The following is a 27,418-nucleotide window of genomic DNA, read 5'->3' as shown; positions in this document are numbered from 1 at the left end:
TCAAAAGTACCCATATTACCTGAAGGCACACTACTACCAGAAACGTTTTTCGTGGCGGACGAATTTGCTTTCCCGCAGCGGGCAAACGCGTCCGCCACCGCGTAAAGGTCACGGTAAATCGTGGCCTTCCTGCGGCGGGCCGCTTTGCCCGCTGCGGTTAATCGATTTACCGCGGTGGGCACATTAGGACCCCCGCCGCGGTAAATCATTTAAAAAAACAAAAAAAAAACCAGGAGCCCGCCGGCGAGCCCATTCTCAAGCCCGCCAGCGAGCCCGTACGTTCCCAGCCCAACCCACCGACGCACCCATTCCCACCTTGCTGGATCTGCCCACCACCGCGGCCAGGGAACTCCTCCGCACCGGATCTGCCCACCACCTCAGTCGAGCGGCCCACACGCCACGGATCTGGCGCCGTGAATGGACCCACCACCTGATACGCGCCGTGGGGGCTGGATCTGGGCCATGGTGGCCGGATCTCATCGTCGTCATCTACAAAGGAAGAGGGAGAGGGAGATGAAGGAAGAGGGAGAGGGAGGGAAGTGCTGTACCTACCTCCACGCGTCGTGCCGCCGTGGATCCCCGCCGGAACAGGTGCCGCCGCCATGGATCTGGCCCCAGCCGTCGTGGATCTGGCCCCAGTCACCGTCGTCGTCGTGGACGCCCCAGCCGCCGCCGCCGTGAGGAGTGAGGGGGAAGGCCGCCGTCGTGGATCCGCGCCGTGTCGATCCGCGCCATGGAGAGGGAGGGAGGAAGGCCGCCGCCATGGTGACGCCAGTTCCGTCGGGGACGCCGTGGTGGACGCCGCCGCCACCTTGCTGTGGCGGTCCTTGCCGCCGGCCATGACGCTCACCACCGGGTATGCCCGCCTTGCAGCGCCATCACCGGCGTCATGGGGTGGAGAGGGAGATGGAGGCTGGCCGGAGGAGAGGGGCGGCGCGCCGAGACGGTGTGAGGGAGAGGGGCACGAGTGAGAGTTGGAGGAGAGGGAGCAGGGGCGCCGTGTGGATCTGAGAGTGAGTTCGGCTGTGGCTGGGAAACCGTAAGTGTGCCTATTTATACCTGGAGTGGCTATCGGGCTTCGTCTTGTGCCGGTTGGGCCAAGCCATTTTCCGTGGCGGGCCTTATAACGCGCCCGCCTCAGAAAATCAATTTACCGAGGCGGACACCTTAAAATGCCCGCCACAGTTAATACCTATTAACCGTGGCGGGCATTTTAAGGTGCCCGCCTCAATAAATCGATTTTTCGAGGCGGGCAAAAGTGCCCACCACGGTAAATAAAAAACGCCCACCTCGGTAAATCGTGGGATTTACCGTGGCGGGCTAAAATAGGCGTCCGCATCGGTTAAGTTTTTGAGGTGTCTTGCAAAATCATTTCTGTAGTAGTGGCACATATTTCTCAGCAGCAATGCCGTTACCATCTCAGCCAAGCCTCTTAAAATTGCCAGTCCCTTTTCCCCCTTGTCCTCATAAGATTTCCTTCGTTATCTGTGCCTTCTGGATGATAATTAGTTAATTATACTCAGTTTCAACTTTCAACAGTGCCTCTTAAATCCAACTATGAGCGTCTACCTCCACTGAAATTTGTATATGAGGCTATTATCAGCATGCAAACAGACTGGAAGATTTCACGATGTGTCATTAAATATTTAAATATAGTCATAACTCAGGATTTATTTAACTCAATGTCTCAATGACATGTGGGGCCTGTTTGTCCGTGTTACATCTCAGATCAAGTTTCCTGAAACACCCTGTACCGTGCTCCATACTAATCTAGAGACACTTTACCTGATTTCAATGTTATAACAGTACTGTGCTCCATACTCATTACCTTTTTATACTACGGAGCAATTATCACATAAAAAGGAACATATTATTACAAACAAATCCTAAGAATTGATCACATGGTAGTGGAACTTGTCAATGTCATAGTTTGCCATTTGGCTAAAAACTGATCGTGTATCAAGCATAGACACTTCGAGATATAGCTCACAAATTACTGAACTCCCAACATAATCTGGCTAAAAAAAGGAATTTTCTATGAATGTTCCTTTGGAAAGTTCTCGGTTACCTCTGGTTTTACCTTTAGCCATTGATGTTTATAGTGTTTATTTATTCATGGATAATTTCAACTTGATTACACATTGTAGAGAATTAGGGAAACACCTCACACCCAATTAGGGGGGGGGGGGGGGGGGGGGTGACTTTCATATATATAGTCAAGATACAACTTGGGGTACAAGTAACATGATATACATGTGTTACACTATACATATCTCTAATACACATGCTGATGCATACCTCTGCAGTGTAACGAGGGCCATGTGGTGTGTTCGTCATGCCGTGACAAGCTTGCACCGGCTGGCAAGTGCCATGTATGCGGCATTGCCACAAGCAGCTACCACAGGTGCCATGCCTTGGAGCGCCTGGTGGAGTCCATCCGCGTCCCATGCCCGAATGCGGCCCATGGCTGCAACACCAAGCCAGCCTACTACGACCACTATGGCCACTGCAAGACGTGTCCATATGCACCGTACCGCTGCCCGAGCAAGGAATGTAGCTTTCTTGGCTCAACAGATGCGCTCCTGGACCACTTCGCCAGTGCACATGGCTGGCCTTCCACCACCAAGATTGGTGTGTTTGAGAGGCACAGCATCTGCCTCTATGACGGCTTCAACTTCCTCCTTGCTGACTGTGCTGAGGACGACAATCATGCAAGCACTACCACCACCATCAGCAGCAGTAAATACCTGTTCCTCCTGAATGTGACAAGGCAGTCGCTTGGCCGTGCCATCACCGTGCACCTCATCGGTCAGGAGTCACCCTCAGAAATACTAAGATGTGTGCTCAGCTATTCACTGGTAGTCTATGACCCTTGTGAGCGCCGTAAGTTCGTGGCCAGCCATTCTCTGCAATCTGAGATCAATGTGGAATGCATGGACCTCTCCAATGGGCCGCCTGACCCTGCCGACTGCTTCCACTTTGTTGTGCCAGATTCCGTTCTTGGAGACAAGAACAAGGAGGATCCTATCCAGGTCAATGTCTGTATCAGCATCATCAATCTGCAGTAGTTACCTGTTGTTGTTGTTGTTGTTAGGCTAGTACCTCATGTTATCCACCACCACTTTCATTCTTGGTGTTCTATTTGTAAGCAAGAGTCGATGTCATTTCAAGTGGCATGGCAATGACAAGAGTGTAGAAACAATAGACACTAACATGTCTTGTATCCAAACTAAGAATGACATGCTAGCATATCCCATTCTGTAGACATCAATCGTCTGATGGGGTGGCAGAGTGGCTGCGAATGCCAGTGACAATTATATTAGCTCGAATATGTTTTACTACCTCTATGTTTGGTTGAATTAGTAAAAAAAATGAAATTGATTCATACAATAATCTGATGGAATGATGAGGATCTTAGGTAGCAACACTATCGCTTTAATAAGTCACAAAGCAGTAGTGCTTTGTGTGTGTATGCCTGGCCTCACTCTTCTGAACATTGCTATCTCCTCCATGAAATGTAATGTACCCAGAGCTTTGAAATTGTCCCAAATTATAAGAGATTTAAGGTGAAGTCTGAAGGACCGGAAACGGCGACCAGAGGGGGGTTGAATGGGAGCCTCAAATTTCTTTCGAAATCTTCGACCACTGTCCCAACATTAATCCCCAAAAAGCATACACGAAAGACTTGATGACCACGACCCTAGAGAAGGGTGGATGCTCCCTCAGAACACAGCGGGCCACCACAGAACAAACGGAACACAGATTGAAGCCCAAACGAGCAAACTCCCAAAAGAAAACAGCACTGCACCTGCAAATATCGGACACGTCCGGTATTATATCGGACACGTCCGGTATGATCTCGGACACGTCCGGTATTTTCAGCAGCAAGCTGACCAAAAGAGAAAAATCCAAAACCCCATCAAATGGTGTCCAAAAATCATGAAATTTTAACCATAGCTCTTTAGACACCAAGGGAAGGTCTCCACCAAATTTCAGCTCAAAACTCCAAAGTGAGAAATATCGGACACGTCCTAGATCATATCAGACGCGTCCGGTATGAACGAGCAGTTTCTCGGGAAAAATCAAATCAAGCCATACCTTGATCAAATCAACTCCAAATGACTTGAAACTTTGCACAAGGGTTCACAAGCGAGTAGAAAGGCAACCTCTAAAGGATCATGGCCCGAAACAAACTCTAACTCCGTGAATCGAAGGAATTGAAGAATCCCCAAAAAATAGGTCAAGAACTTAAATTGCCCGGATCTGCGATCTCGTGAGGAATTAGTGGATTTCCTTCGGTGGAAAGCTTCTACTCATGTCATTGATCGATCCAAGGCAACAACAACAAACCAAAACCATCCCAAAACAAAGAAACGAGAGGGAAAACAAGAGGGGACAAAAGGAGCTCGTGAAGAACACCAAAATCACATCAAGAATACAACTAAATCATGAATCCCGGAGGGCATACGGTGGTTACGGCCACCGATTCCTTCAAAACCAAGTCACAATTTGAGTTGTGGACCTCTCTCATACATGAAAGCAAACTAGAGGAAGAAACCCTAAAGCAGAAAATGAAAACTGGAGGAGGTGAGGGAGATGGGGGCTCTCTCATCCTATTTAACAGGGCTATTACACATTCCCAGTTTTGCCCCTGGATACAAATGAGTTGAACCGCTAAGCCCAAGGGCGTTGTTGTCCAACCCGGTGTAATCTTGATCCGACGGCCACCGCGCCTTCTCATCGGTAGCTTCGCCTCGACGCGAACTCCCCGATGCCGCCACGTGCCGTCCGTCCCTCCTCGGAACCTCCGCTCGGGTTTTGAGGCCCAAACCCATAAACCGTCCGCGGGTAGCGTACTCCATACACGTTCCCCGCCATCCGACGCGTGTCACCGCCGTCCTCGACCGACCGGCCCGCCAAGTCCTCCTGAGCCTCGCTCGACTCACGCGTCCACCGTCTTGACCCGGTCAACACCGTCACTCCATGTCTTCTTGCACTTGTCGATGTCCCAAGTGTCAGCCACCGCGGCTAGTCACCTGGCCTCTGGGTCCCTCGGTCCAAGCCTCACGTCCGTCCTTCACCGCTCCCGGTCTGTCGGCACGGCACGTCCTCCTTGACCTTCACCTCGCCGTCGACCACCGCATCCGAGCTCCACACCTGCACAACACAAGCCAAAAGACATGTCGCACACATAGCTTTTGCCATGGTAAGGTTAGTCACCACTCAACCCACTTCGTGGATCACATTGATAATCACTCATCACAAAACGAACACACAAGGATACTTGTCAACCTTGTGTTCGCAATCTCCCCCTTGATGAGTGCATTGTCAACACCAATACACGAACAGCTTGAGCAAAAGAAAAAGAAAAAGAAGAGAAAACAAAGAACTCACCCAAATGACCAAAAGCCAAAGAAAAGCCAAGAACTGGGTCATTTGAAAGTGAGCAAAACTTGGTCCCCAAAGACATGGGCAACGGCTCGATGCAACCAAGTAAAACAAAACTAGCCCTCAAGAAGAGGCAACGGGCTCAACGCCACTAGCAAAGCTCGAAAAAGCCGGAAAACTGCTAGACCCTCCAGAAGAGGCAAAGGCTCAACACATCTAGCAAAACACCTCAAATGTAAAACTGCTAGACCCTCCAGAAGAGGCAAAGGCTCAACACATCTAGCAAAACACCTCAAATGCAACTCCCCCTGAACAAGTGCAATCTCTCTCAAATGAATGCATATCGCTCAACTTTAGGTGAATCTCTCTCAAATGAATGCATATCTCTTAACTTTAGGTGACATTGTGAGTGTGGAAACTTCTCCCCCTTGTTGACATATGCACTTATCAAGCTAGAGCCCAAGAATTGCAACTCCCCCTCAAAACAAGCTAGGAATGCAGAAATGCTCGAATGCAGAAGCTTCAAGATTATAGCAAGTAGATTGAAAGAATGCTCTAGTGGATGCTGTCATGTATATATAGCAACACATACAAGTGCTAGCAAATGCTCAAGGTGACCAAATGAAACGAAATATGGCATTTAAGCAAGTTTGATCAAGTTTGAGCAATTTTAAAAGAGGGTTCACCACCAAAGGAGCACATAGCAAAAGTAGACAGGAGATTGACCTTGTGCTACACATGTATGCAAAGTGAACTACCCCAAACAAAGTTCACACATCATGTCATGAGACAAACTTGTGGTTTGATCAAATTTTAGACACCAATTGAAATTTATCGGAGTTATGCAGCTTATTACCAAAGTTTGTTAGACAAGTGTGTGCGGGAGGTTATCTGTGCCATCAAAACCTGACTTAGCGACCATGTCAAGCCTATGCCAAAGGCAATCAGAAGCTTAAGACAATGATCTCGGTATCCATTATAGAGCTCAAGTTCACCAATGAGTGCAATTTGGAGCTGTCTCGATACTCTGACATGGGATAGTACAGACCCATCCCGATCTTTTCAAATCACTTAGTTTGATTTTTAAGTTTTCGCACAAATTCAAGTTTCTCAAGCAAGTGTGTAACTCAAGGTATGAGCCGTAGCAACTAAGCATATATATGAAGCAAGAAAAAGATCTCGACACATTCTACACATGCTAGTGCCACAAGTAGTGGTGAACACATTTCATGTTTCAATAAGTTTTAATCAAGTTCACAGTTTGGAAAACAAGCTTAGCTCATAACATGCATCAATTGATCAAGAGGAGCCTAAGCCAAAAGCACATCATGTATATCCATAACATCCCCAACAAGAGCATAGTGTCAATCTAGCTACTATAAGGATGAAGCTCAGGATGCAATATGATACATGATGATATGATATGCAAGAATGATATAAAAACAAAAACAAAGGCTAAACTACAAAGAAAAGCAAAACTAGAATACAACAACCAAAGTTTCCCTCCTCTAAAAAGGGAAACAAACTCCAAGCTCCCCTCGCAAGCGAGCAAACTGGGCTTGGTCAAGTGGTTTGGTGAAGATATCTGCGAGCTGGTTTTGGGTATCAATGTGGTGCAGATCGATATCACCTTTCTCATAGTGGTCATGCAAGAAGTGAAAGCGAACTTCTATGTGCTTTGTCTTTGAGTGAAGGACTGGGTTTTTGGCTACACTTATGGCACTGGTGCTGTCACAAAACAAAGGCACTCGCGTAAACTCTAACCCAAAGTCTCTCAGAGTAGCTATCATCCAAAGCAATTGGGAACAACAAGCAGTAGCAGCAACATACTCTGCTTCTGTGGTGGATTGGGCGACGCTAGACTGCTTGTGAGAAGACCAAGACACAAGAGAAGATCCAAGAAACTGACAAGTCCCCGAAGTGGACTTCCTCTCAACACGACAACCAGCATAATCCGCATCAGAATACCCGCAAAGAGAAAGAGAGGAGGAGGCTGAAAACCAAAGACCAAACTCGGGTGTGAAACGAAGGTACCTGAGGATCCGCTTGATGGCTTGACGATGAGACGTGCGTGGAGAAGACTGAAAGCGCGTGCACAAGCAGACTGCGAACTGGATGTCCGGTCTCGTCGCCGTTAGGTACAGCAGGGACCAGTGTTTTCCTAAACGCTAAACGGTAAACAGTCGGTCACCTACCGTTTAGCTATTATTCGGGCTAAACGGTCAATTAAACGGGCTAAACGGTCAATTAAACGGGGTAAACGGACGATTAAACGAAAACAGACGGAAACGGCGCACCACCGTGTAGCGTGTACACGGCGTGTACACGGGCTACACGGCCGTGTAGGCGAACAGTGGCAGGGACCCGATCATGCTTCGGTATTCCTTCTGGTCCACGCCTTCTCCCTCCTTGTCCTCATCCAGGGCCGTCGTGGTTGACATAGGCGTCGAAAGAGGCTTGGCCTCACCCATATCAAATTTCTTGAGCACGTCCTTGGTGTACTTGCCTTGGTGCACGAACGTCCCCTCACGAGTTTGCTTGATTTGCAGCCCAAGGAAGAAAGTCAATTCGCCCATCATGCTCATCTCAAATTCCCTGCTCATAGTATCTGAAAACTTGGCAACAAGAGCATGAGAAGAGCCACCAAAGATTATATCATCCACGTATATCTGAACCAAAAGGATGTCTGTGCCTTGCTTGAGGAGGAACAAAGTCTTATCTACGGGACCCATCCTAAAACCCTTATCAAGCAAGAAAGCTTTTAAACGCTCATACCAGGCTCTCGGGGCTTGTTTCAAACCATACAAGGCTTTGTGGAGTTTAAAAACATGGTTGGGGTACTTTGGATTTTCAAAGCCAGGGGGTTGCCTCACATAAACCTCTTCCTCTATGTACCCATTCAAGAAGGCACTCTTTACATCCATCTGATACAGCTTGAACCCTTTCGAAGCTGCAAATGCTAAAAGAATCCTAATGGCTTCTAGACGGGCAACAGGAGGAAAGGTTTCTTCATAGTCTATTCCCTCTTTTTGGCAAAAACCCTGAGCCACTAATCTTGCCTTGTTTCTCACCACCACCCCATCCTCACTCTGCTTGTTCTTGTAAACCCACTTTGTACCTATGGGGTGGCACTCTGGTGGAGGTGGAACTAAAACCCACACTTGGTTCCGCTCAAAGTTCTCTAACTCCTCGTGCATAGCATTAACCCAATCGGCATTAGATAGTGCGTGTCCAATATCTCGAGGCTCAAAAGAAGCTACGAAAGCAGAATGAGTGAAATGGGAAATATGATAAGACTTGGAACGCGTTACCCTTTCGTCGATGTCGCCGATCATGGTCTGAGGAGGATGGCGTCGCTGGATATGTCGAGGTGCACCCAAAGATGAAGTCGCCTCCCCCTCATCCACAGCTGGGGCCTCCTCAGTCGATTGAGGAAGCGGCTCGCACGGACCCCATGAAGTAGAGGTGGAGGGCTCGGGGCCGTGAGCCGAAGTGGTCGAAGCTGGCTCGATCGGGGTAGCTAGTTAAGATGGCTTGGGATCATCCCAATCGATGTCATCGTCATCCTCAACGAAAATGCTGTCACCCATCTCTTCATCACCTGCACGTTCAAAGACAAAAATAGAAGAGGGCATGGTTTCGTCGAAGGTGACTTCACAAGTCTCCACGACACGGTTAGTCTCAAGATTAAGCACACGGTACACATGTGAATGAGAAGCGTAACCGAGGAATATACCGTCCGAAGATCTAGATTCAAACTTGTCAAGATTACCTTGCTTAAGAATGAAGCACCTGCAACCGAAGACTCAAAAATGACTCACCTTGGGTGGACGCCCAAACCGCAACTCGTAGGAAGTCTTCTTTAAGAAAGCACGAAGAAAAATGCGGTTTGAAACATGGCAGGCGGTGTTGATGGCTTCGGCCCAGTAATGCCTAGGAGTCCTATGCTCATCGAGCATCGTCCTGGCCATTTCAACCAAAGTCCGATTTTTACGCTCAACAACACCATTCTGCTGAGGGACATAGGGCGAAGAAAACTGATGTTCAAGACCCAAGGAAGCACAAAAGGTGTCAAACTGAGAGTTTTTGAACTCAGTGCCATTGTCACCGCGGATAGCTCGTATGGCATTCTTTGGTAACTTAGTTTGCAACCTCAAGATCAAGTCACGAGCATGAGAAAACACTTCGTCCTTGCCCTCCATGAAAAACACCCAAGAATAGCGAGAAAAATCATCTACGATCACAAGAACGTACCACTTCCCTCCCTCTGACCGAACCTGAGCCGGACCAACAGTGTCCATATGGAGTAGCTCACCGGGTCTCGTGGTCATGACCTGAGTCACTGGAGGATGGGAAGCAGCCACCATCTTTCCATGGCGACAGGGATGGCATACCAGATCCTTCTCAAACTTAAGTTTGGGCAATCCTCGGATCATGTCAAGAGAACTCAACCTCACTAGGAGATCGAAGCTCAAGTGACCAAGTCTCCTATGCCACTTCCACAAATCAGAAGAAGATCCGGCAACCAAACAGCGAGAAGAACCGAAAGACTGAGAGAAATTAGCTTTGAAAACTCGGCCAAAAGGAACGATCTGACAAACTAGATGTCCCTGAGAATCGAGCACACGAGAAAGTCCAGTCTTAAAGCGCACCTCAAACCCATCTTGAAGGAGTTGCGAAATAGAGAGCAAATTGAAATGCAAGCTTGAAACCAAAGCAACGTCCTTCAAGATAAAAGACTCATTAACCTGAATGGTCCCACGAGACAGCACCTTACCTTTGCTATTGTCCCCAAATGTGATGTACTCCTTGTATTGCATGGGGTCGAGGCTGGAGAACCATTTGGAACTTCTGGTCATGTGGCGCGAACAGCCGGAATCAACAAGCCACGTGTTCTCCAGGCCTCCGCTCTGCATCAATAGAAAGACAGGGGGTGAGCAAATGGCACAACACTGGGGTTAGTGAAATGAGGAGAATACCAGTGTTGAGTCATTTGCCCTGGAAAAGTGTTAGGAAAAACACCATACATGCCATGTCCCATTGGAGAGAAGCGATCACCATGTGGGGAAAAACGTGGTCCGCTAGGAGTGTGGGACTGAAAGCCACCGTCGCGAGGTCCAGAGTCATATAGATCATGACTTGGGCCACGCCGGGCACGACCACCATGTGGTCTCGCCACCTGAGGCCTAGCACCTTGAGGCATTGCACCTCTAGGCCTAACACTGTGCCTCTGAACAGGCGGTACATGTACGCCATGGGGAGGACGGTACATGTTCCGGTTGTTCAACTCGTACTTGCGCCGCTCATCTCTCTTCCTCCTAAAGCAAAACTCAGCCAAATGACCATCTCTATGGCAATAGTCATAGTGGTACCTCACCTCTCTCTTGGGTGGTGGTTGACTCACTCTCTTGTGGATGTGGTTCACTCTCCGAGGCTTTTTGGCTTTAGGAAGGGGTGCACTAGAGATGTTGGGTAGAGTATCGAGTGAGTTCCGAAAGTGGTTCGGTTTGGGAACCCAAACTTGCTTGGATGGTGGAGCTTTTGGTGGTTCTTCAAATACACCATCTTTGATCATAGGCTTGGTAGGCTCTGGTGGAGGGATCTTGATCAATTTGGGAGTGTTGGTGGATTTCTCACTTGGGTTCAAACCACTATGTTCACCAACCTTGCCATAGACATGCTCACCCTTCCCACCTATAGCAAAGCCTACTCCTGATGAGTCAGTTCCCCGCCTGAACTGGCTCACCATCATGCCCAACTAGGGCTCACTGCACGACACCCAGCTCAAGATGGACCGAAGTTGTGTGTTTTCTTCCTCGGTTCCCATCTTGTCGTGCCTGCAGGACTCAAGCTCCAACACCAAAGCTTCACATCGAACACATGTAGTGGTGGTGCTATCTGAGTTGGCCTTCTCAAACTCAGCAAGTTTGGCAACCTTCTCTGCCAACTCAGATTGCAAGCCTGAGTAGGACTTGCATGCACCGAGCAACCCAGAACGAGACTTCAGCTCATCACATTTATCAAGCAAAACAACATACTTGGATTGCAAGTCAGAGAGGTTAGACATGTGTATAGCGCACTCATCACACTCCTCCTCCTCTGACACCACTACACCACTCTTGGCAAGCTCCAACTCCTTCAAAGCAACCTCTAGCTGGTCCTTAAACTCTTTTCTCTCGCGGGCAGCACACTTAAGCAACTTATCTTGACTCATCAATGTATCATTCATAGTATCAAGCTCAAGCATAAGTGAGTCAAGTGTGGGCAGTACCTCATTTTCGTCGTCATCGACGTCGACGTCCTTTTTGAGCTTTGCTCCACCGTCAACCGCCATAGTGCAAAACCCACCATGGTTTGCACCGGCAACAAAGCAGAGACCGTTGAGCTTGTCCTCGCGCTTCTTCTCAGACTCATCGTCGGTCGAGGGAGAAGAAGAGTGATCATCGTCGGAGTCGTCGTCGAGGTCGCTGAGGGAGGTGAGGAAGGCGCGTTCTTGAGCTTTGGCCTTCCTGCGGTACGCCTTCTTGATCGCCTCCTTGTCGAAGCCGCCCTTGGCCTTGTGCTTGCCGGAGGTGTAGTCGCGCTTATCCTTGCGCTTGCCGGAGTCGTACTTGTTGGTGAAGGGCTTCTTCTTGGGGTAGTACATGACAAAGTGGTCCGGATCTCCACATCCATAGCATCCCTCCTTCGGGCCACCACTGCGTCGGTGGTTCAAACGGTTGTTGTGAAACCGGGAGAACCGACTGATGACGAGTGCCAACTCATCATCCCCAAGAGACTCCAGCTGCTCCTCTGTGACTGACATCAAGCACGACAAAGAGAAAGAAGCTTGTGAAGGGTTAGTCAAAGAACTTGAACCACTACCTGAGACCAAAGCCATGGTTGGTGCAGAAGGATTCTTGAGCTTGGCTTGGGTTTGGTAGTCGATCTCTGTGGACTTGAGCTTGCTGAAAAGCTCATCGACGGTGAGGGTGTCGTAGTTGGCCGACTCGATGATCGCTGACACCTTTACATCCCATACCTTTCGATCAAGGGCATAGAGAAGCTTGAGCGCCCTCTCATGATCACTATAAGGTAGGTTGGCCTTGTTCACTTTCATTTTGTTGACGATAGTCTGAAAGCGGGAAAACATGGCATCGATGGACTCGCCATCAAACTGAGAGAAGTTCTTGTACTCGTGCTTGTACGTCTCGTAGAGTCTGGTCTTGACCTGTGTGGTCCCCTCATGATAGCTCTGAAGCCTCACCCAGATCTCTCGAGCTGTAGTACAATCGGAGACACGCTCGAACTCAGAAAGTGAAAGACTCGAGAAAAGCACACTGCGAGCTTTGCTATTTGCGTTGTGTCGATCCTTGTGATCCTGGGTGGTACGGGCCGCAACAGGGAGCACAACGTAAGTAGCATCCTCACAAATTTCCCAGACGAGCCAATCAATCCACTGGAGATGCGCATACATGCGGATCTTCCAATAAGGATAGTTGGACCCATCAAAGTGCGGTGGTTTGCCGGAACCACGCTCCATGTCGCCTTCGTGGATCATGGACCGATTAAGGTGGAATGATCCTTAACCGGCTCTGATACCAATTGAAGGACCGGAAACGGCGACCAGAGGGGGGGGGGGGGTGAATGGGAGCCTCAAATTTCTTTCGAAATCTTCGACCACTGTCCCAACATTAATCCCCAAAAAGCATACACGAAAGACTTGATGACCACAACCCTAGAGAAGGGTGGATGCTCCCTCAGAACACAGCGGGTCACCACAGAGCAAACGGAACACAGATTGAAGCCCAAACGAGCAAACTCCCAAAAGAAAACAGCACTGCTCCTGCAAATATCGGACACGTCCGGTATTATATCGGACACGTCCGGTATTTTCGGACACGTCCGGTATGATCTCGGACACGTCCGGTATTTTCAGCAGCAAGCTGACCAAAAGAGAAAAATCCAAAACCCCATCAAATGGTGTCCAAAAATCATGAAATTTTAACCATAGCTCTTTAGACACCAAGGGAAGGTCTCCACCAAATTTCAGCTCAAAACTCTAAAGTGAGAAATATCGGACACGTCCTAGATCATATCGGACGCGTCCGGTGTGAACGAGCAGTTTCTCGGGAAAAATCAAATCAAGCCATACCTTGATCAAATCAACTCCAAATGACTTGAAACTTTGCACAAGGGTTCACAAGCGAGTAGAAAGGCAACCTCTAAAGGATCATGGCCCGAAACAAACTCTAACTCCGTGAATCGAAGGAATTGAAGAATCCCCAAAAAATAGGTCAAGAACTTAAATTGCCCGGATCTGCGATCTCGTGAGGAATTAGTGGATTTCCTTCGGTGGAAAGCTTCTACTCATGTCATTGATCGATCCAAGGCAACAAGAACGAACCAAAACCATCCCAAAACAAAGAAACGAGAGGGAAAACAAGAGGGGACAAAAGGAGCTCGTGAAGAACACCAAAATCACATCAAGAATACAACTAAATCATGAATCCCGGAGGGCATACGGTGGTTACGGCCACCGATTCCTTCAAAACCAAGTCACAATTTGAGTTGTGGACCTCTCTCATACATGGAAGCAAACTAGAGGAAGAAACCCTAAAGGAGAAAATGAAAACTGGAGGAGGTGAGGGAGATGGGGGCTCTCTCATCCTATTTAACAGGGCTATTACACATTCCCAGTTTTGCCCCTGGATACAAATGAGTTGAACCGCTAAGCCCAAGGGCGTTGTTGTCCAACCCGGTGTAATCTTGATCCGACGGCCACCGCGCCTTCTCATCGGTAGCTTCGCCTCGACGCGAACTCCCCGATGCCGCCACGTGCCGTCCGTCCCTCCTCGGAACCTCCGCCCGGGTTTTGAGGCCCAAACCCATAAACCGTCCGCGGGTAGCGTACTCCATACGCGTTCCCCGCCATCCGACGCGTGTCACCGCCGTCCTCGACCGACTGGCCCGCCAAGTCCTCCTGAGCCTCGCTCGACTCACGCGTCCGCCGTCTTGACCCGGTCAACACCGTCACTCCATGTCTTCTTGCACTTGTCGATGTCCCAAGTGTCAGCCACCGCGGCTAGTCACCCGGCCTCTGGGTCCCTCGGTCCAAGCCTCACGTCCGTCCTTCACCGCTCCCGGTCTGTCGGCACGGCACGTCCTCCTTGACCTTCACCTCGCCGTCGACCACCGCATCCGAGCTCCACACCTACACAACACAAGCCAAAAGACATGTCGCACACATAGCTTTCGCCATGGTAAGGTTAGTCACCACTCAACCCACTTCGTGGATCACATTGACAATCACTCGTCACAAAACGAACACACAAGGGTACGTGTCAACCTTGTGTTCGCAAAGTCATTGCTCAGCTTAGCTTAAAAAGACAGCATTATCATGCACACCAACCTTTAAGATCTATCACCAACCCATATATATAATAATTATTATGTCTTCACAATTATGGGAGGGATATATGCATCATTTGTAGCTCATGGCAGAGAGGAATACATGTCTCAGAAGAGGTACCTAATACCATTCAAGTGCTCACAGCTGAATGATTTCATTGGCAAGCTGATGTTGTACACTTAGTTACAGAAGTGGTGTTGTGACTTGTGAGCACCAAACGCTAACAGACGCTGACACAACACACACAATACACAGGAGTGTGTGATCCATAACTTGGGGACGTTGTGGAGAGCTGAAGATCCGGTAGAAAGTTACTAACAGCCGCGTTAACAATTCAGTATGCATAAAGTAATTAAATCACAGGTGGAGCTTCTCTAGTTTGGCAGCTTGGATTTCATGCTGTCACATCTCAGCACTTGAACACGCCTCTGTTCACTACAACTTCGCCTAATGTAGGAAATTCCCGTGAACCTGATAATACTCAGAGATTAAGTCGATGCTTCGTATCGTCCAGGAAGGATGCTGCATGAAGGCACACATAGTCAACGAAAGAAAGAAGCAGAAACTAAATTCAGTTTTGCAGCCTATGAAACTAGCTTGTTGGAGTCAGTCAAAACTCAATGGTATCAGGAGAGATCCCTACTCGGGAACTTTTGTGATGCAAGATCGATCAATTTTTACACGAAGGGAGACCGTATTTCCATGATTTTGGGTCCATTAGTTTAGGCCCTGCAGATGGACAACAATGTAAGTATTCTCTGTGCATCAACTGCACCATAGTAAAAAAAGTAAATGTATATAACTTATAGTAATGTTGAGCTACACCAGTCATAATGGATTGCTCATTGCAATAGAAATGTTTACATGCCATTGGTGGTAAATATTCATTTAAGAATTAAGAGTATTCAAACACATACTTCTTCGATAATTATTGAAGTAGATGCTGCAAACAGGGCACGTTGCAGTTCGCAACACATAGCTAGAACTACAGTCATATTCTGGGACAGAGGTAGTACTTTAATGATACAAGGATGTATAGAGGAGAGGCAGTATTAGGTAATAATGGCTTGAAATTAAAAAAGAAGAAGAAGATGAGGGGATAGAAGAATACCTTCACGAGGATCTCTTGAATGAGCAAGTGACAAGCGATGATATTCGATGCTGTCAAGCCGTTGTGGGAGGTGATCGTAAAGAGGCTTCATATTTATGGCTGGGCAGTGTGCAACTCTTACCCCCCCTAAGAGCAGAGTAGTTCCCGTGACTACCAGGTAAGGATGTCAGACGTTTGCAACAATAAAGTCCCAAGTGTTCTAATACGGGCATGCTCCCCCAATCCGGTGATTCCAACTTATTACAGGGCCCAATAATATGCATGTCCACGATTGCATCCAAATGCCCAGATATGGAACAAAGCTCTGGACAGGCATTAACCCATAACTTCTCGAGAGACCGCGGTAGATTTGGAAGCATTGCCAACTTATCGCAACGCACTATAGATAGAGTATCTAGGCAAGTAAAGAGTTATTTCTTGGCAATTGCTCTGGCACTCTTCTGGGTTCGAGGGCATTGTCATGCTCCAACTGTACATTCATCGACTCTGTATCATCTTTTCCCCACATGAACTCAAAACTACTACAATTAAATATGTTGACGTATGTAATAGATGCAGGAAGGATGAACAGCTCTGTTAACCTTTCATAGTTTTGTATCTCTAGTTTCTTTAGATGTGGTAGGAGCTGCTCCCTTGCTCGTGGTGCTACTCCATCCACTCGTGCACGGCCAGTTAGCTTAGAGCAGCTACCAATGACTAATTTTGTCAAGGATATCAAGCTTAGGAACTTTTCCTCTGGCCAGTAGATGACAGAACTGCAACTATGAATCTCCAGTGCTTGAAGTTGTCCAAACCATTTCCAAATTCCCACTTTTTGTTGTGGAGTTGAGGCGAAGAAAAAGCTGCAGCCAGTAATTTTCATTTCTGGAATTGATAACTCGTGATTCAGATCAAGCTCCAGAGTTGCATCTTTGTCACTTACAGACAATTTTAACAAAGACAAGGAAGACAAATATCTGGATGAAAATAGTGAAAGAGACAGTTGTGCCTTGTCTTCTTTTATCTTTATCACCTTGATCTTCGGTGCTTCAGGTAGATTTGTCAATCTGGGACAGTTCTGAATATCAAGCTCATGAAGCACTGGAAATGCTAGTTCTCTTGTTGCCACCGTATTGAAGTCATGTAACTGGTGTTCCTTTGATGATGGAGATTCCATAGATGTCATATTGCCACACAATCTCTGCAATTTATACAGCTTAATCAAGTGAAGAACTTGAAGAGCCCTGAAATGACAAAATTCAGGAAATTCCTCACGCATTGTACAGCCAACTAGATGGAGCTCGGTCAAGTGTTGGTGAAACAAACTAAGATCTTTCACCCACATCGGTAAATTGCAGCTTTTGTAGTTCACTATCCTTAGCATCTGTATCCCACCAGGAGGTTTAAGAGCATCTAGTACCCTCTGATGACAATCTTGTATTAGCTCTTCATGATCCTCAGTATTCCATTTCAGAGATAAGTGGGTTCTCTTTATTTCCAAGATTGACAGCTTTCACGTGCTCTTCATTTGCATTGTCTAGGCCATTTAAATCTAATTCACCACCAAGGTTTAGATTTTGGAGTTCACCAATATTGCTGCAACCATAGCTAGAACCCACCACAAAATATGTCAGAGTCTGTAGAGAAGTGAGTTGTCCAAGGTCAGGAGGCATCCATTCCAATGATATGCATCCATGAGTGTAGTGATGTCGGAGGCTTCTCATATACTTCATATCATTTGGAAGCCGGCAAAGAGACCGGCAATTAGAAAGGTCCATTGTCAGCAGATTGTATAGTAAGGATATTTCTTGAGGAAGTTCTTTGATCAGCCAATTGCCTCAGAAGTTAAGATACCTTAGGTGTTGCAAGTGACTTGGCTTGATTAGAAACTTTTCTGTTAGAAGTACTTGCATTGCCCGTAGAGACTTACACTTTGATAAATATATGGTTGTGTAATGTTTGTCCGGTTGCGAATCTAACAATGTTTGGAGAGTTGGAGATTGCTTCTTCAGAAAATCATTCAAAGACCGTGAGATGATTTGTATGACATAAACATGTAGCGAGTAGTAGGATTTGACAATGAATTCTCACTGGATCTATTAACTATGGTTGCACATTCATTTCCCATAATATACAGAGCCACATCATGCATAAGGTCATGTATCTTGCATATTTTTCTACAACGGAGCTGTTTTCTTCTTCCATAAATATCAATTGGTGCTGGGGTTTGCTTCACACTGACGAATCCAGAAAAAAATTTAGGAGGGGCTGAATAAAAGGATAAAGGCTTTTTTTATCTTCTCTTAACCTTAGCCACTCCTACCTAATACATGTATGCATAAAATTTTAAGTGATGACTAGTGCCGGCCCAACGGGTAGGCCAGGAGGTGCGACGGCCGAGGGCCCAAGCGAAGGAGGGGCCCAAGCCTAGGTATACAAACCCACAGGTTTTATAGTTATAGCCCATTAGGCATTAGCAAACTAATGAGAAGAGAGACATAGAATTGGTGAGACGGTCCAAAAAAACATCAACATTTATTTCCTAGTTTACTTTCTCCACGGTCCTCGGGTAGAGAGGAGGCGAGGAGTCACACTGCACACAACACACTTTGATCGTGAGTTTGCGACATGCGCCTTACACACGCGGAGCTGGCGAGCCACGCCGCCGCGAATAGCTAGACTACTGGAGACACGGACACGGCGCACGAGGACGACGACCAGGCAGGGCTCCACGACGACGACATCTTGATTCTTAGCTTCTTACGAATTACGATCACCGATCAATTGTTTAGGCCCAAGGTATTTTTTTCTTTTTATTTTTAATCCAAATTAATTATTTGTATAGTATTCCAGACTACTAGTACTTTGTATCCATATAGTCATATTTTTTTTTATAATTTAGGTGTTAAAATTTTAGAATGTTACCTAAGAAACATTTGTCATGGGTGAGAAAAGAAAATAAATATATTGCTTTTTTAATCTACATTGTTCCTTGATAATTATCATACATCTACAAATATATTGCTTAATCTACATTGTTCCTCGATAATTATCAGACATGTTAAATTAAAAATATGTTATTGAATTTGCTTTCGTTTTGTAAATAAAATTAGTGCCTATATATTATAAGATTTTATGTTTGGTCAAGAGGGGCTGTTGCGACGAGATCGCCAGAGGGCCCTTAAAATCCAGGACCGGCACTGGTGATGACTTAGAGAAACTCCACGTGCTCAGGGTGGGTAGGGGGGCCGAAGCCCCCTAGCCCCACCACTGGATCCGTCCATGGCTTCACATCTTGAAAGAATGATCTCCAAGCTAGCTGGTTAAAAATTTCCTTGCCTACCATGTCAGGATTATCTTCTTTTTGCACGGGTATAAAGTCATTACTCATTAGCCATCCATAATTGGATCAAACTCTCGACATCAATCTCATAATCTTTGGGAAACATAGCACAAAATGCAAAACACTGCTTCATGTTTGACGGTAGGTCATTATAGCTGAGCTTGAGTATAGGAAAAATCTCTGTCTTCTCATTGCAAATGTGACTTTTGTGTAATATGTTCTTCCATTCTTGTATGCTAGTCTTGGTACTCAACATAGAGCCAAATGCTTTGGCTGCCAAAGGAGAACCAACACATCTGTCCACAATCTTATCCACAGTTACATCTAGCTCATCACTTATTGGTGTTTGGACACTGAATGCTCTGCTCTGGATAATTTCTTTGATATACTTGTTACCCAATTTTTGAATGTTATAGGGTCCAGTTTCACCCGTGGTCATAATTCGAGCTACTTCTGCATCACGAGTTGTTGTCAGTATTGCACTGCCCCTGTCACCTTGCTTAAGGCATGTCATCAGTTTTCCCCATTTTTCTGCATCCCGATTCCATACATCATCCAACACAATTAGGTACCTATTTCCACTTACTTCTTTGCGGAGATCCTACAATGCTTTCTCACGATTTTGCTCATGTGTCTGGCAAATGCTTCGTGCAATGCTAACAATATCAAAATCTTCTGACACAACACCACTTCTGGAGACTGAAATGCTTCTGGACTACAGGGTCATTGTAAATGAACTGCACAAAGGTAGTCTTACCCAGACCACCCATTCCAGTGATAGGAAGAACCATGACACCCCCATCATGCTGAAGCAATATCTTTATAATCTCCTGCTTCTCCCCATTAAGTATGCCAGGTATAATACTTCAGGGGGTTATCTAGACTTTTTTTTCAATCCCCTTACTTCATTTTACGCTCTACGGCACAGCCGTGCCGAGCCTACACGGACGCCACCGCACCAAAGGCGGGCAGGCACTCAGGCCCACCGCACTGGCAAGCCGGCCAGGCGGCACCACAGCCGCACATGCCACCGTGCCGCCTGACAGAAAACCGAACTCGACGAGAGATCGATGAACACACGCGAACACACAGTGGAAGATACGAGAGTATTGGTGCTGCAAAGCGGCAGCGTTTCTTGTTGATTGCTATCTCTATTTAAGCAAAGTACATGCAGTATATATGGATACAAATTGACTGAATCAATCACGGCACGCTCGTGATCAGCCGCTGCCATCCCAACGCCCTGGGCCGTGCCGTGCACTAATCTACTTCCTAAAATAGAAGTTGTACCCTGGGCTTACTATAACAATCTCCTCCTAAGCCCTTACACAAGATCCTTCATGCCGATCCCACTACGGAGTTCCTGGAACCGGATACGACCAAGCGCCTTCGTGAGGATGTCGCTCAACTGCAGCTCAGTGCCGACGAACTCGACGTCGATCAGCTTCCTGTCGCAGCATTCCCGGATGAAATGGAACTTCACGTCTATGTGCTTGCTCCGGTCATGATGCACAGGGTTCTTCATCAGCGCAATGGCGGACTTGTTGTCCACCTTGAGCTTGGGCGCGAGGACTGCTCCTCCGACGAGTTCAGCCAGCAACCGTGCCAGCCAAACGCCCTCACACGCAGCTCCAGCAGCCGCTATATACTCTGCCTCGCAGGAGGATAGCGCGACCACCTTTTGCTTTGCCGATTGCCATGCAACCGGCCCGCCGGCAAGGAAGAAGATGAGGCCACTGGTGCTTTTCCGATCATTGACATCACCTGCCAAGTCGCTGTCGGAGTAGCCCAGCAATCTTGGTGCAGCTCCCTTCTTTCCTCCCGGATGATAGTGCACACCCCAGTGCACCGTCCCCGCTACATAGCGGAGGACTCGTTTCACAGCTCCAAGATGCTCTTGTCGTGGCGCCTCCATGAACCGGCTGAGGTACCCCACAGCATATGCCAAGTCTGGTCTGGAGTTGCACAAATACCTCAGACTGCCGATCAAGCTACGGTACTCGGTGGCGTCCACGCTCGGCGTTGAACCATCCTTCAGCAGCTTCAGCTTCATCTCTATGGGCGTGGCACTTGGATTGCACCCAGCCAGCCCCGCCTTCTCAAGGATTTTGGTGGCATAGGCACCTTGCCGGAGAGTGATGCCATCGGGACCTTGTGTGACCTCCAGTCCAAGGTAGTAGGACAAGGGACCAAGGTCACTCATGCGGAACGTGTTCATCATCTGTGCCTTGAACTTGTTCACTGCACCTGCATCACCTCCAGTGATGATTAGATCATCAACGTACACGCCTATGATGAGGCGCGCTGCTCCCTTTCCATGGGTGTACATCCCATGTTCATTGGCGCAGCGGGTGAAGCCGAGTCCCATCAGCGAGGCATCAAGCTTTTGGTTCTAGGCCCGTGGAGCCTGACGGAGTCCGTACAGCGCCTTGTGGAGTTGAAGCACCTTGTGTTTGTGCTTGCCGTCAACGAACCCAGGTGGCTGTTGGACGTATACTTCCTCCTGGAGCTCCCCATTCAAGAACGCCGATTTGACATCCATGTGATGGACGCCCCAGCCGTAGTGCGCTGCGATGGCGAGGAGCAGGCGCACCGACTCCAGTCGAGCGACGGGAGCAAACACCTCTTCGACATCGATGCCGGGACGTTGCATGTAGCCCTTGGCGACGAGGCGGGCTTTGTACTTAACGATGCTCCCGTTCTCATCGCGCTTCACTTTGTACACCCATTTCAACCCGATGGCTCGGTGTCCGTGTGGAAGTTCGACCAGCGACCATGTTGCATTGTCGCGGATCGACTTCATCTCCTCCTCCATCACAGCAGCCCAGTGGGGGTCGCCGTCGGCTTCTTTCAGCGACCTGGGCTCCTCCACGCTCACGGCGTGGCTCACTGCGTGCAGCTCAGCCTCCACGGCGTCGCGGTGTGCCAGTCCGGGTGCTGCATCCGTGCCAAGGATGTTGTCCAGCGTCCGGTACCGGTGCTCCTCCTCTTCATCGTCATCAGCGTCCAAATTTGGATCGGCGCTGAGTGGCATCGCGAACTCGACCTGCGTCCTGGCCGTCGGTGGCGGCGAGCTCGGTGAGGCAGGCGGCGAGGCCGGTGAGGACAGCTCAGGAGACGTCGACCCTTGGGCCGGCGCCTCGACACGTTGACGCCGCAGCTCGTAGTCATCCTCCACGATGAAAGGGTCCTCGTTGACGGCGTCTGAGGCAGCTCCCCAATCCCAGCGCGTGTTCTCGTCAAAGACGGCGTCGCGAGAGACGTGGACACGCTCTGTGGTGGGGTCGTAGAAGCGATATGCTTTGGACCCATCCTGATAGCCGATGAACACTACCTTCTGTCCATGATCTTCTAGCTTGCTTTGGTGTGGACGGAGGTGCTTGATGTACGCACTGCACCCGAACACCCTGAGAAAATGCACAGGAGGCTTCTTGCCGTACCGGGCCTCGAACGGAGTCATGCCGTCAAGTGCGTTTGTAGGCGATCAATTGAGGAGGAACACAGCAGTGTGCACTGCCTCTCCCCAGAAGTAGCCCGGCATGCCCCGTGCACGTAGGATGCTCCTCGCCGTGTTCACGACCATCTGGTTCCGGCGCTCTACAACGCCGTTTTGCTGTGGCGTGTACGGCGCTGAGTGGTGCTGTTGAATGCCTTCGCCTGCACAATATTCACCAAATTGGACAGAGGTGAATTCACCACCGTTATCAGTGCGGAGGACCTTCAATTTCTTGCTGGTCTCACGTTCCACCCTTGCTTGGAACGTTATGATCGCCGCCGATGCGTATACCTTCGAGCGCAGTAGTGTGAGCCACATGAAGCGACTCATGTCGTCGACGAGTAGCAGGAAGTAGACGTTCCCAGCCGGCGTCGGTGGCGAGATTAGGCCGCAAAGATCACCATGGACCAGTTCGAGCTTCTCCTGAGCCCAGTACTTGGCGGCCTGCGGGAACGGCGTACGTTTCTGTTTCGCCAATACGCAATCCTCGCAGACTTGCTCCACATGGTCGATGGGCGGTAATCCGCGCACCATGTCCGCGCGCCCGAGCTTGCGCAGCGCCTGGAAGTTGAGGTGGCCGTAGCGCTCATGCCAGCGCCAAGCGATGTCGCCGACACGCGCGGTGAGGCACACCGGGGCGGCGATGTTCATGTCGAGGAAGTAGAGTCTGCTTGGCGAGCGATGCACCTTGGCAAGCAGATGGCGCTGCAGGTCGTAGAGGCACAGTATGCCGGACTCGATGTCGACCTTGAAGCCGTCCTCATCCATCTGTCCGAGGCTGACAATGTTGGTGGTGAGGCGCGGGATGAAGTAGACACCGTCGAGGCGACGATGTTCACCAGACTTACAGGCGAAGAGGACGGTGCCTTTGCCCTCGATGTCGACCACCGAGCCATCACCAAACTTGATGGTTCCGGTGACGCTGGTGTTCAGCTCGGCGAAGACGTCCTGTGAGCCCGTCATGTGGTTCGTCGCGCCGGTGTCTAGCACCCAGCGGCGAGGCCCCACGGCCTCCTTCGCTTCCTCGCTGTGGAGGTGAAGGAGGACCTTGCGTTCGTCGAGGTGGACTGGAGCCTGCGGAATGACGGCGCACTGCGGCAGCCTAGGCGGTGCGGTTACCTCAGTTTCCGCAGCGATGTACATCAACGCCCGTTCTTCTTCCTCGGCCTCGGCAACATGAGCGGCGCCCTTCTTCTTCTTCCCACGGCAGTCCTTGGCCCAGTGGCCAGTTTTGCCGCAGTTCAGGCAACGATCACCAGGCGGTGGCTTACCGCCACCAGTGTTCCCGGCACCTGCGTTTTGGCCGTCGTGGCCGTCGCGTGACGAGGATCCTGCGCCGCCGCGTCCGCGTCCGCGCCCACGGCGCTTCCCGCGGTTGCTAGAGCCTGAGCTGCCACCGGAGTTTTCCTGCTCACGGCGTGCCTTGCGGCGGGCCTCCCAGTCCTCCTCGCAGAGCATCAGACGCCCCATGGCGTCCGTGATCTCCTTGGGCTTGGCGCGTTCCTCGAACACACGCAGCCGCCCGATCACCTCCTCGATGGTGACCTTGTTCAGGTCAAGGAATATCTCGAGGGAGACAGCAGCCTGGCTCAGCCTGTCCGGGACCACCTGCAGCAATTTCTTCACTACCTCTGCATCGGTGATGTTGTCGCCGAGGGAGCGAAGATTGGCGGCGAGCGTGGTGATGCGGACGCCGAACTCGTTGACGGTCTCCCCCTGCTTGAAGGAGAGAGCGCCGAATTCCCGGTGGAGCTGCTGCGCACTGGCGTCGCGCGCGCGTTCGTCGCCGATCCGCAAGTTCTTGACCGCGTCCCACGCTTCCTTCACGGTGCCCTTCTTGGCGAGAGTACTCCAGAGCTCGGATGGCACCGAGCGCAGGAGTCCTGCCATCGCCTGTCGGTCGTCATGATACTCGTCTTCGTCGGGGTCGTCGGAGATGCCGTCGTGGACGGCGTCCCAGACACGGAGGGTCTGGAAATTCACCTCCATGACCAGGGCCCATTCCGGATAATTTGTCCGGGTCAGCATCGGCCACGCGACGTTTGCGGATGGCCGCTCGATGATGCGCTCAACGACTCGTGAGCCGGAGCGACGGCTGTGGGAGCGGCCACGGCGATGTGGTGGCGAACGTGACGACTGGACCTTCTTCTCGCCGGAGCCGTCACCGGTCTTCTTCTTGGTTGGAGACTTCGACGACATGGCGACGGCGAGGATCGGCTCTGATGCCAATTGACAGAAAACCGAACTCGAAGAGAGAGCGATGAACACACGCGAACACACAGTGGAAGATACGAGAGTATTGGTGCTGCAAAGCGGCAGCGTTTCTTGTTGATTGCTATCTCTATTTAAGCAAAGTACATGCAGTATATATGGATACAAATTGACTGAATCAATCACGGCACGCTCGTGATCAGCCACTGCCATCCCAACGCCCTGGGCCGTGCCGTGCACTAATCTACTTCCTAAAATAGAAGATGTACCCTGGGCTTACTATAGCACCGCCGAGGTGCGCGGGCCGGCATACTTAATGGGCGAGCAGCAGCCGCGCAGGCCGCAGGGCGTGGGCGTGGGCGTAGGCTGCCGCACCGGCGAGCCAAGCGGGTTGAAGGCGAGGGAGAAAAGAGAGCTGGTCAACGGAGAGAGAGGAGCAAGCCGTGGGCAAGAGAGATAAGAGAAAATTGAAGAGAGATAAAGGAGATGTTTTTTTTTTTCATTCAATCTGCTGCTGCAACTATTTTAGGAATGAGGAATTATGTTTTTTTTTCAAAACCCTATAGCAAAATTTAAAGGAAATAGAACATGTGATCTGGTGGAGTTGTTTTAAAGAAATTGAAACCACTACATGGCACTCGGTTAAATATTCAACAAAATCACAAATTAAAAAGTGTTCGTCCAGACTTGTTCGTTCGGACGCCCCGTTCTCAGGCTTGGTGCAGTGATCGGGCCCGACAAGGCACCGGGTCGAGCCTGCTCCCCTCCATCAATATCCGGTGACATTTTCCAGGAAAAAAGACTGAAATTCCCCCATTCGCTGGTGCGCAGCTTCACTGCGCCGTCCTCTCCGCCTTGCGCCGCGAGACGCGCGGCGCCCCCATCCTGCATGCCGCGCTCCATTCCCGCCACGATGCCTTCCTCCCAATCATGCGGCCTTCCTCCCAATCCACGCTGCGCCAGCCGCAGGTGCTCTCCCCCGCCATCTTGCTCGCCAGGGGTGCTTGTGGCCTCGCGCAGGTGGTGCTCGCCTAGGTCACGTAGTGCCCGCCACTCCGCTGGCACACCAGTGAGCTCCATGCGCCGCCACCGACATCCGCACCGGTGTCGAGCTCCACAACGACAAGCTCCATTCGTCCAAGCAGCAAGGTGACATTACGCTGAAAACGCATGTTGCAAGCGTATTTTAGATGTATGTTGCAAGCGTTTTGTATGGCTGTTGCAAAGTAGACCTAGATGTTGCATATGTTGCAACTGGCTTCTAAAGAAATGAACTAAAAGCTAAAAAGCATGTTCTAAGAAGTTTTTGTGGCTTTTAGTGTGCTGCGAAACTCAAAATTATTACAAAAGTCAATAGCAAAATAAATAACAGCCAGAAAGCCAGCTTTCGAGCTAAAAACCCAAAGCTGCAAGCTGCAAGCTGCAGCTCAAACATGAAGATGCCATCGGTCAAGTCAAGGAGGAAGGCAAATGCGTTTGGGCGTGGTGAGTCACACCTTGCGTGGTGTGTGAGAGGTTTGCTAGTTTGGTCCCATCAAAACTAATGGTGGTAACTTTAACCGGTTTGGGCCTCAAAATTGGTATGATGAGTCAGAGGATGCATGGCACCAACAAAAACTTGTGATGGGCCAGCGAAGTCACGAAAATATCAGGACCACTAGATGCACCGACAAAATTATGGATTGTTTTAGCCTTAGAGGCATTTGGGTTGAGTGCTTCAAGTAAGGAAGATTCGAAAAATAATAAATGACTATATATATAGTGGATATAGATTGGCAGCCATCCCTTGGTGGTGTCTATCTCATTACCTGTCGTATTAGTTTTGTCCTAAATCAACCATTTGTACAAAACTATAACGATTTTTTAAATGAATGGTCAAAGATAGGAATGTTTGACCTAGGACAAACCTAATGTGACATGTAAAAAAGAACGGAGTAAGTATGTGACTGCGATCTAGATAATTAATGTATGCCATTAGGACTTGATGGATGATTTGATTTATAGACACAGTAGAAGCACAATTGTTGTTTCTGAATGGAGCATTTAACAGTACTAGTGTTAGTAAATAGGATCGCATTTTCCCTGATGACATCGCACCAAAAAGCTACATTACTAGTTAAAAAAAAGCTACATTACTGTTTTACCCATCCCCTTGTTAATTCATCCCACTAGTACCGGTGCAGGAAGGAAAAGCAAGCAAGAACAATCAGTACTAAAATGTTGCTTGTTATGCATATATTTATATTACTCTTAACTGTCAATTTAGTGGATGATTAATGGATTCTTCAATTGGCAAGGGGAAAGGGGAGGGGCACATGACCACATTTCGCATGTCCTCCTCCGCGTTCCCGATCCTTGGTTTGGAGACATTGTGAAATGAGATAGACATGTCTCAGTTTTGACTTTTCAGGGATATGATGGATCCATCACGTGTTTGGTTGAGAGTGAAGGGACGATCCATGTCTTGTGTTTGGTTACAAGACATTGGAAAGTTGGATG

At 49.1% G+C, this 27,418-nt stretch overlaps 1 protein-coding gene and 1 pseudogene across 1 annotated transcript; one reads left to right on the top strand and one right to left on the bottom strand.

The window, feature by feature from the left end:
• Positions 1-602: 602 nt before the first annotated feature.
• On the top strand, positions 603-3,104 carry LOC136510190 (uncharacterized). Its single transcript, XM_066504734.1, has 2 exons — positions 603-946; positions 2,291-3,104. The coding sequence occupies exons 1-2, from the start codon at positions 603-605 to the stop codon at positions 3,066-3,068; spliced, it is 1,122 nt and encodes a 373-aa protein (XP_066360831.1). The 3' UTR covers positions 3,069-3,104.
• A 12,140-nt stretch (positions 3,105-15,244) lies between these two features.
• Positions 15,245-21,580, bottom strand: LOC136510189 (disease resistance protein RGA2-like; annotated as a pseudogene).
• Positions 21,581-27,418: the final 5,838 nt, after the last annotated feature.

This window comes from Miscanthus floridulus, chromosome 16, assembly GCF_019320115.1.
Source record: "Miscanthus floridulus cultivar M001 chromosome 16, ASM1932011v1, whole genome shotgun sequence".
Classification (NCBI taxonomy): domain Eukaryota; kingdom Viridiplantae; phylum Streptophyta; class Magnoliopsida; order Poales; family Poaceae; genus Miscanthus; species Miscanthus floridulus.
Note: the sequence above shows the minus strand (reverse complement) of the source record. Positions and strands in the feature narration are given on the sequence as shown.